General features: G+C 42.9%; 1 protein-coding gene across 2 annotated transcripts in view; it reads right to left on the bottom strand.

Moving 5' to 3' along the window:
* Positions 1-12,112, bottom strand: part of nek7 (NIMA-related kinase 7) — a 64,122-nt gene that overhangs the window by 32,488 nt on the left and 19,522 nt on the right. For both annotated transcript variants that reach the window (XM_084909324.1, XM_084909325.1), the window contains exon 2: positions 7,359-7,446. In XM_084909324.1, the coding sequence (XP_084765450.1) occupies positions 7,359-7,418 (60 nt within the window). In that variant the 5' untranslated portion in view covers positions 7,419-7,446. The remainder of the gene's footprint in view (positions 1-7,358; positions 7,447-12,112) is intronic.

Genomic DNA, 12,112 nt, shown 5'->3' with positions numbered 1-12,112 from the left:
GTTACAGTGGGCACCCACTGAAAAACATACACGATACAGCTGACTCACCTGAGAGAGGCACGAGGTATCGTTAAAATAAAAAACACTTAAAGCCAACGAATATATCAGAAAGAAATGACCTGAAATAATTTATTCAAAAGGCCAAAAATCATAACATTTCTGCAAAAAAACAAGTAAAATAAGAATAAAAAGACATGAAATTCAGACAATGATGAGAAGCACAATATCAAACTGGATTGTTAACACTAGAATGGATGATTTATTTTTTTCTTTTTTTTTTGGGGGGGGGGCACCGATTCATGCGTTTCAATGTTTTTCCGCAGCTGACAGCCAAAGGAAGAGGCGCGAGCCAATCAAATGCCCTGCCCAATTAACACCGCTGAGGTGTGTGCATTTTTCAGCATGACACCGCAGTCATCCCGAGCTGTCAGGACTCACCGATGATGCACTCTTCCACAATCCAGAACAAACCCTTCAACACAACCGTACGTCTAAAGGAGGGACTACGAGGATTCACTACGACAACACAGAAAACACTGACATCTGACAGAAAGATCTATATCCATACATTTTATGGAGAGTTAGTGAAATTAAACCTATACATACTCATTATTATCTCCAAGGTGTGTTGCGCTGAAAATGCAACCATATTGGGGGATGATTTCGCATAATGTGACAGAAGCACTGATGCAAAGTTGCAGTGGGATGGACAGAGAGGGAGAGAGAGCAATAAGGGGAGGGAGAGAGAGCAAAGGATGGAGCTGGGAGGACAAGAGGGCATTGCTTTCATTCGCTGCGTGGTAGCTTGACAAATGTTAGCATGAGCCTCTAAAGCGCTGTGACAACCGCCTGCTGAGAGCACAGTCTTGCTAATGTGTCCTGGCATGCCAGCCTCGTAATCACACATTTACATATGCAATGACCTACATTTGCATGTCAGATCGCACACTGTCCAGCGTGATTAACAGTGGGCACCTCCCCGTGTGGAGTCGCCCTGGGTGGCAGCAGAGGCCATGCGAGGGCGGAAGAGAGGGCTGGAGGGAGGGCGGCTTTTCTGGCAGCCAAGGGGCCAGGCTGCCAGGCAGGATTATGTCAGCCAGTGCCCCCGACATTAGACACTTCATTAGAGCTAATCTGTTTAGCAGTGGGCAGTGTATGTAAACTTCACAGGCCATTTGCGGCACCTCTTCGCCCCCTGGCCTGGCCTTCAAAGGGCAGCCGGGCCACAGCTGACTGACAGGCCGTCTCATCTGCCGCACATGGGTGTCACACAATCAGGAGCTCCCAGCTGAAAGACAAGGCCACGCACACACGCACGCACACCTACAAAGGAAGTCACAGAGGAACGTCCCTGAGTGACGCAGAGGTCACGGTCCGGCCAAAAACGGGAGAGGATTTGGAAGGATCTAAATCTGACTGTTCATGTGACGGACAAATATCATGACCTCAAACACAAACGTGGTTGTTAGTCAGGGCTCGCATTTATATTTATGCGTTTGTGTGCAACATCTGCCAGAGAATGCCGAGACCAGTCGACTGAACCGAGCCCCGACCGCGCCTGAGCACTGTCCATTTTTGTTTTTCTAATGCAAATGGTGCAACTGCTAAGTTAATATAAGTACCACATTAAAAAAAACTGTCCCCATTATTCTTTTTACACATATTAATTCACGTTGAAAAAGAAATCATTTTAAAAAGCAATAACAATCAGGTTACGTGTTTATGAAATTTCACCCGTTTACCTGAAACGTCGAGGCGGGTTTATCCTGGAAGTGGGAAATGAATTTATCTCCATCCCTCTCTTACTGTTAACACTAAATCTAAAAAACTGACCAATATTATGTCAATGAAACATTGGTATGTGACCGGAGCTGCAATAATACTGGATGGAAAGTTGTACATATAAAAACCTCACTACACAACGTCACAGCAACGGCTCAGGGCCAGGCATGTCTGAGAGCAAAAGCCTCCGGTGACAATTTAGTGCTTAGAAAGCAAACTGCCTCCTGAAAAGCTGAGCACTTTGCAAAATATGCAAGAAAATTGTTCTTGCTCAACATGGAAACGACAAACTTGTTTAGCCGCTTTGGGCTAACACACCATCGAGTAAACTAAAGAAATGATAAAGTGTTGAAAAGTTACATTTCTATGTCAAATTTCCAGGTAAAACTACTTTTCTGTTTACACTTGACTTATTGTGTGCCGCTGGATATAATGCTGTCTTAGGACTACTGTACTATAATTTCCATGCAGGCACTCTTTGAATTAGGAAGTGTGTCATGGATTTACATGCACTTATAAATGCTGCTGCTTGCAAGCTGCAAGCATTAATAAAAAATTTTCAAAAAAATAAAAAAAAAAAAAATAAATAAAAAATAAAATTTTTAGCATTTTCCTTCCATGTGGTCAAAAATACGATTATGGCGATTTAATTTTGAACCCATATGACCCACCTCTGACAGTCGACCTGAAAATGTGTTGATGGTTATGCAACCACTTTATCCTGCTGTTGTTTAGACACACATGGTACATCCTGAATTTAAATGTTTGTATCGCAATCACAATCCAAATTGTGCTTTTCCAGCTTGGACCCACATGAAGAGCAAAAAAGAAATAAAACACTGAAAAATCATTATCCCAAAATGTTTTTGCATGTGGAGGCCGTGTCGTCTTACCCATACCCAGAACTATATCAATAATAGTTCACATATCAATAATCCAACACATACTGTTACCATCTCATTCAAAATATATACTTACAGGTTTCTCTCCTATATATGTTTTGTATCATGAAGTGTAGCAGTCACACTGACAGCCTGGCTATCTGTTGAAGTTGTGATTCAGTAGCTTCCGCTCTTATTTATAAAACTTCTGATGAAATAAATTAAAAATGGCTCTGATGCAACTGCCTCTTTCCATCTGCAGTCACCGCTCTCGATCAATGTCTGACCCACACACTCTGTGAAAGGTTGCAGGTCACGAGTCTGCAGTGAAAGTAAAGGTGGGAATCCTTTTTTCGACAGTTATGTTGAAGAGGAGACCGAATAGCTGGGAGTCGTGGAAGACGATGCATTTGGCTCTACGGCTTGTGGTCGCCTCCTCAACCACTGAGGTAAAGCAGCACCCATTACTGCAATTTTAAACACTTTGCAATATGTTTAATATTAACAAATAGTGTGATAGATACAATGTTATCTTTTTGTCCCCAACATCTTTTCTAAGTCTGTTACCATTTTATTTTTATTGGTGCAAAATGGGATCACATGAGTCACAGACTGACCATCACGGTCCAAACCTGTCCTGAATGTTGCACCTGACAGCCCGGGCCACACTAACTGTCAGCACTAATCCACTATTACAGGAATGTTGGACGTTAGCGGTCGCCAGTCCTCTGTGAGATAATGAGCTGTTATAGTCACATAATGAATCCACAGCCTGTGACCTCAACATGTTGCAAGTTAATGCAACTCTTTCTGCTGAACTCTGAATGTCCTCTTCACGCTCCACTTCTCCGTAGCGCCAGGCTACGACTTTGTCCGAACAGAAACATTTCGATGGCGGGAGCTTTCCGGTGCCTAAAGTGTCAAACACTTTTCCCATACTGTCGTATAAACATGGGTCTGTGCAGATAAAGGAGGTCATTGAATGTGTGTTTGTTTTGGGTAGTCTGTGTCGGGGTTGTGCTGACGGACGACGATGTCAGGGATGGCGACAGCTGGGCGATCACGGCAATTTTGATCCCATTTCCCCAGTGATGCACTGAAAAATTTTGTCATTATGCTGAGATTCATTATTAATTAAATGTGCAAAGCCATAGCTTGATGTTGTACCTCCACATACAACAAACACCTGTAACAGCGACACATGTGGACACACACGGGCGCGCACAGAGGCTCGCGGCTGGACTACATTTGTGCGTCACGCGGCTACACCGATCGCTCACAGTCATCATCAGATGAGAGGAAACAGAAAGAGGATATTTCTCACTTTAGGATGGACGTTAAAAATAAAAACAGAGCATAATGTCACCACATTTGGGAAAAGGCTCTTTTATCACGTCTCCCACCCGGTGCTTCAGTCGATGACGAGCGAAGGGGAAGGTGTGCACAGGAGAGACGGGTGAGGTGCTTTACAAAGAAGAAAATTAACTCGTCAAAATAGAACAACTTCAGATCCAAGTAAAAACTTAAAGAACTGGTAAATGTTTTTAAATGTTCATTTAGTGCTACTGCACATCATCATCATCATCATCATCTGGGTCCACAGTGACTACAATGTAACCACAGACAGCAGTGTAATCATAAATAGGCTATTTTTGCAATTAGTTCATAATATTACTACAGTAGTTATCAATAAAAAAAGCAGCCTGACTTTAAATGTCTCGGCTGTTGTTGTTATTTAAATAACTGAAACTAAGTTTTGAGCTCTTCTAAATTTTGGCCCAAAGATTTTTAACTGTAAATGTTTCCAAATATTGTCTTTTAGTGTCCCCAATTACTGATAATCAGCAATATCAGTGTTGTTGTTTAAAAAATAAAATAAAATAAAACATACTGGTCAACTCTCACAGCACGCTCACATCATTCACATTATTCCAGCTTGAGGACAAGCTGCAGGACATGAAGATAAAGTGGCAGCTGCACAAGGCATTATGGGTAACGTCGGTGAGGGACAGAATGTCTCGGGTATAAAGGTGACACACAGCCACCACGAGCTAGCAGGGGGACTGAAAAGGAGAGAGGAAAGTAGAGCGAGAGACAGACGGGGAGCAGACAGACAGCTCATTGGAGGAGGTGTGATATGGGCTGCCCGATAATGACACCGTTGCCAAACACAACTGACAAGACACATGGAGAGTGGAAGAGGGAACGGGAAGACGGGATAAAGATAGGGTGGGGGGCAGTGGGGGACAAGCAGCAGAGAAGAGAGGGCCGACGTGACAGCCCAGCAGTGCCGACGGCTGCCACAGAAAGGCCAGCGGCAGCAGAGAGGTGATGTCTCACATGGAGAGAGACCGAGAGGCACGCAGACGCCGGGAAAGAGAAACTCGGGGCACAGACGTACGAGGAAGGCTAAAGTTGAAAGCTCGTCACTCTGCTCTGGCATGCTATCCTGCTGTGAACAGCTTTTTAGACAGCAGAGGTTTTCATAAATAGACTCCAGAGTTAATAATCAGTGGGTGCACGTCTATTTGTTGTGGATGTGGAGACTTAACAGTTAACGCCAGAAAAATCAAAGGCAAAAAAGGAAGAAAGAGAAAATGACCTACGAAGCGGACACCAGTGAAAAAGTAGAACAAGACCAGTTCACAATTATAAAACCAAAACTTGTTAACATGATATTTATAAACAGCAATGAAAAAATAAAAAGTGCATATATTAAAATAACTAAATTATCAGCTAAGCTCTCCAGATGTTTAATCCAAGACTCCATGAATACACTTTCTTTCTCACCACTGTCCAGATGTTGGCTGTGACGCAGAGCTTTGTCATCAGTAATGTCAGTTTAATCTCAAAACAGGATAAACAGGAAGAAATACGGTCTCAAGAGATCTCGACCAAAATACTATCAGACTGTGCTGAGGACAGACGTCATTTTCACATGAAAACAGTGTTTACAAAATATGTGGAATTAGCTCGGCTGTAGTCCAAAACACACAGAGACGGATATACGATAAGACAGCCAAGAATACAAGAAGAGACAGACACGGCAACTAGCAGCCCTGCGGTGAAGGGGGGGGAGCGACTCCCACTCTCACCAGTCACCAGCCCCCTTGAGAAGGCACCATGCAATATTCATCCTCAGTCAGTCAGCCAGCGAGCCAGGCAGGCAGTCAAACCGGCAGGATTCACCCCAAAGGTGCTTCTTCTTCTCCTTCCACACCACCTTGTCTCAGCGCTTACAGACAGATCTGTGTCTGTCAAACTCTGCAGTGACGATCAAACTCCGGGGGGATGGCGGTGGAGGGTGGGGGGGGTCCCCACTAACCCTCCCACTCACTCAAGAGCAAATGCACCATTAAAAATGCACATCTTACCAGCTCATCTCGTTTAACTAATGCATATGCATCATACCTCCGGGACCAAGAGAAATTATATTGCAAGTGATACAGAATATCCTTCATCACATATACAATTCAGATTTCTCCAGGAAGAGGCTGGTAGGGGTTTTTTCTCCCTTTGCTGCCGAGTAGACTGAACCTTAGGAAAACTGTGAAACGGATGCAGGACTTGTTGAAAGACACCCATCTGGATGCTGGTTAGACAGTCATCTGCATAATCTGACTCCATCTTCCGCTGAATGTGGAATCGGTTCAAACATGTTCTGTGAGACTGAAAAAATGATGCAATATGGAAAGTTCACCGTGCTCCCGAGTACCTAAGCGAAAGAGGTGAGCCTAGAATGAACACTGATGTAAACTGCTGGAAATAGATTGAACAACACAGAGCGAGAGAGAAAGAGATCATTAAGACTGAACAACAACACGTAACGAACTGCTGGGAGATCAGCTGGAGATCTACTGTATGTGTGCGTATGCGTGGGGGGACGGTTGCCTAAGTCAAATTAATTATTAGAGCTTTTATCTGACTTTCTTCTGTGTGCAACCCAATTATCCTTAATTTTGCAATTACAAATCTCAGAATAATCAAGCCCCTTGGCAGTTCCAGTGTTAATGTTGCCGTGCCCTTGCATACGCATTGAAAAAATAAATAGATAAAAAAATGAAACAAAAACAACAACGAGTACGGAGCCTATTTTTAGTGCTCCTTTCTCAAAAAGATTCCACGTTTACTCAGGGGCATATGGATGATCTTCTTTGTTTAAAGTCTATTCAATACTTATGGAGGCAAAAACATCCTTCTGTAAAGAAATCAATGCACCTGAAGTTGGAAAACGATATTAAAATCCAACAACGGCCTGATCTGCACAGAGCAAACTTGAGTTGTATCGAACCGAAAGAGGCTTGCGAGGAGGCCGGGCTCCGGCAGCCTCCAGATCTCTGATCAATAGTAACAACTCAACATTCATCCACTGTCTGTCTTACACAGGCTACAGAGGTCTGAATGAAGATCAGGCTGAAAGACGCATCTTGATTGATGCAGAGAGAAGAGATGAGCATGAAATATTTACAGTTTAAAACAGGAATTAGGAGGAATACAACAGATGAAGGAATTTCCCATCACTCTTCAATCTATAATCAAACTAAACGGCATTGAACACATCTGTTAAATAAAGGCTAAGACAGGTGCTGACCACAGGATGCCCAGGCTGAGTAATTCCATTTTTTTTCTTAGTCTGCATCCTACTTCAGATCCTAAGTCCTTCTGACTGGTGTTGCAGTCTGTGTGTGGGGTTACCTGGGGTTGAAACACTGGCACAGCTGCTTGCTGTCCTTGTGGCTGCGTGTCCATATCCATGGTGTTAGGAGCTTGATCCCGTACACCTCTGCGAATCACACAAACAAAACAGGACTCACGGTTAGACGATGCAACGCTGATCATCAGGTGAAACAAAAGTCGATCATTTCCCTTCAACAGTACGATTAAATTGTATTCAAATGTGGAGCAATGTTCGTTCTGCAGCATCAAACTAAGGAGTGACGGTTGCCGGTGTTGAGTTTCAGCAGAGCTGAAACCTAGGTCACGTCTTTGGATATGATACTCTTTGTCTGGGTCCCTCTCGAGTTGCGCCGTGGCCGAGCTTCGGCAGAGATAAAGCTGCTTGGCATTCTCCCAAGGAACCTTTCCTGGGAATTGCAGGTTACACCAGTTACTGGTTTAAGCAATTCCACTTTATTTTCTCTTTTCCGAGAAAATGTAAGTCACTCCAGGGTGAGGAGGCGCAGTATGTGTATATGTCATGTTTTTCTTTAATTGCACGTCCTGGCATGTGGCTTAGAAGGAAGCTACTTGCCTGAGCAGCACAACAAGTTGCTTGCCTCATCATCGCAGACAATGCAATAATAGAAAAAAATCACCTGAATGAATAATTTACAGCTTTAAAAATTACGATGCACAATTATATTCACACTTGAAATTAGCTTATGATTCCAGTCTACACTCACCGTTTCAAAATTAACACAGAATTACTTGTGATTTACACGAGATACCCGCCTGGTTAACACAAACCGTGTGCCATCCACGAAGCAACACATGAGGTGAGATATTTGTATGTTTTCAGCATCACAAAAACGTAGCCAAGGACAAGCGTGCACACACACGTGCACACACACGTGCACACACACGTGCACTCATGCCGACTGCTCGTTGATAGGAAACAAATGACTGATGATTGGGAACAGAGGATAAAAGAAATACCAGGAATTACAACTCAACCATGGTTTTGTCATCTTAGGGACTTATTCACAGGAATAGCACTCAAGCAGACACGCACGCGCGCACACACACACACACACACACACAAGTAAAAAGAAAAGTTCCACACAGGAGGGAAAGAAAGCACACTTCACAGTGGGCCATTTGCATGTTTTTCCTCTATAGCCGGTTTGCAGATCTGTTGGTGTGTCACTCGTGTATTGGTCACAGTCTCTTGTCTCTGTTGCATTGAGCCTCCCTGGGCCAATTAAAATGTGCCGGTGTAATGTAGATGAGAATAACACTGAAAAGCAGTCTCTGTGTGTATATCAATCAATCATCTGATCAATAGAGCAATTATATAGCTACCTAACCCTATATCTGATTAATAGGTTGACACACAGATTCTTTGGGCAGTTTAATATTTTTATGTGTGTCTATGCACTTTGAGCAAACACATCATTTGCAATTATTGCTGTGCTAAAATCACAGATTAGCTTTTTCTTGATGTTCGTGTAAGTTTGGAAGATCACAAAATTATTTACTCAACCCCGTTTCCAATGGATTTACATCGGCTATAGTGGCAATATGATTCTCTTTACTTATGTAATGGTTAATGATCATTTATTAATAAGGTTGACATTTTTAAATGCAGAACAGCGTTAAACGCTAAATGATCCTGACTCATTAATAAACCTGCTGGAGAAAAAATATTTTTGAAAACAAACAGCTGTGGTGGTTTTTATAAACACCTGGAAAGGTTGTTTGAATGTCCCCTTAAATGTCTGAGCCGACCATCAACATTTCAAGCCACAAACGTGCAGCACCAATATGTTAAACAGACAGACGCACTCAAGGTCGTTTGAAAAAGTCAAAAGGAGGTGAAAATCACCCTGGAGGTCCTAACAGAGCGTTAACAAAACAGAGAAAAGGCTACATTTACTAAGATACCCATGAACATCTGGACAGAGCCTCAGGCCGCACCAGTACATCAGCCCTACATCATATGTTGCTCTTTTTGATTGGTATCAGAATATTGACTAGGGCTGCCACAAACGATTATTTTGATAGTCGACTAGTCACCGATTATTTTTGCGATTAGTCGACTAATCAGATCATCATCCATTCAACGTAAAAGTACAGCTTATTGCACCAGCAGCATCTGCTCTTATATAACTATCATTAGCTTACAGCTTTAAGTGTTTAAGGTCTGTGCTAACTAAAAATAAAGACAAGATGATAGTTTATTAAATTTACAAACTATCAGACATTTATTCAGCTGTGTAAAAACTGTAACTTTAATCTCAGCCAAACCGATTTACTCAGGAGTAGGGATGGGTATCAAAACCCGGTTCTTGTTGAGAACCGGTTCCCACTGTTTCAATTCCTTGGAATTGTTTGCCATTTTTGCAAACGATTCCCTTATCGATTCCAGTCGCCCCGAATGACGTCACCACGTTGCGGAGCGTCATTTACCTGGCAGGAAACACGGCGGCTCAAACGCTCAAAAGTTTGGTTATACTTTACGAGAACGGATGACAACAGGGCAACTTGCAATACTTGCAAAGTAGATATTTCATTTAAGGGAGGAAACACTACGAATATGCAAAAGCATTTGCTCACAAAACACGCGATGACCTTAAATGAATGTCGTGATTTTAATTCGCTCCGGACTCGTGAATCTCAACCCAGCAGCAGCGGTAACGTTTGCACGTCCTCTCCCGTTAATGCGGCAGGTAAATAATCAACTAACAGTGCATATTATGTTAGCGTGATCTGCCTTATTACAAAACCTGCCATTACTGTGCATTTAGGTGACCATGATGAGAGAGACAGAGTCTGGCTCAGATGCTGGCAGTTCTCGCTGCAGTCTGCCGGTAGCGTCTCCTTTCAGGCCAGGATAGACGAATGTCACCGAGCAGTGACTCAGTTTGTGGTCAAAGGCTTGCAGCCATTTGCCACAGCAGATGATTTTCAGTAAGTGAATGTGTTTAATTGTAGGCAGGGACATTACTGGATATTCTTGTGTAATTGCTACAGAATAATTTACGTTATACTTTGTTATTGCTACAGAAGAATATTTATTTTATTATTTTACATTTACAATTTTTTTTCCTGGGGACCCTGTGACGCCCCATTGAAGAGCCGTAGGCTGGATCTCTTAAGATCTCACTGCTGGGTTTGTAAGGCCATGTTACTCCTAAATTTCTATCTTGTTCAAAGAGAAGATATAAAACAAAGTTCTAAGCTAATCGACCTTAGTGCTCTCCTTTTTTAAAAAGAATCGATAAGAGAATCGATAAAGGATCGAATCGTTAAACAGAATCGAAAATGGAATCGGAATCGTGAAAATCTTATCAATACCCATCCCTACTCAGGAACAAATAAAATACAAAAAAAAAAAAAAAAAGCCAAACAATAACATTTTTAAGTTCTCTAAGTGACTTATGTATGTTTAACCTGAGTAGCGAAAGACGGCGGTGGGTTTAAAAACGATTTGCCGGGAGTCCGGTGTTCTCACGGCTCTAGTGAGCCTTGCCCCCGGCTAGCTATCGAGCTAGTGGGTAACAGACGTCTCCGAAAACGTCGGAGCGCTTTTGAAAATATGTGGTGTCTTGATAAACTGAGCAGATATTTGAGGTTTACACAGCTACATTCTCGCCTGAAAATATGTTAAACGTTTATTTTGTGACCCAGAAAGAATAATAAGAGTAATATTAAAACTAACTAGCTGCCGCCATTGTTGGAAACTGCGCTGAGCCGCGCTGTGAATTCTGGGACACAGCTTCTTCTTCTTCGGGGTTTAACGGCAGCTGGCATCCTTGTACATGCAGTGCTGCCATCTTCTGTTTCAGTCCGTTATTACACTCTTAAATCCTACTACTTATTCCTGCGTCTTTTGGGATCTTACAAAGCTTCAAACGACGCGTCGACTATTAAATTAGTCGTCGACGATTTTGATAGTCGACGTAATCGTGACTAGTCGACTAATCGTGGCAGCCCTAATATTGACCCAGAACAAATACCAATATTAATATCCAACGAACATTTGTTGTGCCATATTAATTTTGCACAAGCGAAATGTTCGAGCATCGTGTGAAGAGTTCCTGAAAGGCTGTTGATCTGTGCATCTATCACCCACACTTTAAAATCAGTATCAGTATATCATCACTCAAGAGCTTTCAGCTATTACAGGATATTTTAATACCAGGTGAAGTCGGGGCCTCTTAGTTTGAACGAGCTGTGTGTCGTGACATTTGGATTTTGCGGTCACAGTGGACTTTCGAGTCACCCACCCGGCTGGCCTTCGCGGCTGTTGCCGTGATTCTTTGCACTTCAGCCCCGCGTTGTGTTAGATTGAGGCTGGCACCCTTCCTTCGCTCCCTAACCATCTTGTTTCTAACCGCCTGAGTATCAAAATAACCGCAGGGCATCAGAGGACGTTCTTTCGCCTCCTACATCCCACGTTAACAAGATCAATTAAGACTGCCACGTTAGATTAACACACACAAGGAAACAACACAATTAACAAATCTAACTCGATCAGGAGGCGTAAACAGGGGAAAATACGCAAACCTTGTAGCAGTGACTGCGCAAAAACACAACCGGCTTCATCACGCTGACCTTAAATCCCTTTCATCACACATTCCTCTTAACTGTTCCTCTCGCTGTCTCGATATCCCCGAAAGGTTGCTCACCACAGACAGGAATTCCTGACTTTCAAAACACATGGAAGCTCAATGTGCCACTCTTGCTTGCATTTCTGTCATGCGGGTGAGAAATGGTGGCTGCCTTTC

Source organism: Perissodus microlepis, chromosome 17 (genome assembly GCF_051167445.1).
Source record: "Perissodus microlepis isolate ML-2025 ecotype Zambia chromosome 17, ASM5116744v1, whole genome shotgun sequence".
Lineage (NCBI taxonomy): Eukaryota > Metazoa > Chordata > Actinopteri > Cichliformes > Cichlidae > Perissodus > Perissodus microlepis.
Note: the sequence above shows the minus strand (reverse complement) of the source record. Positions and strands in the feature narration are given on the sequence as shown.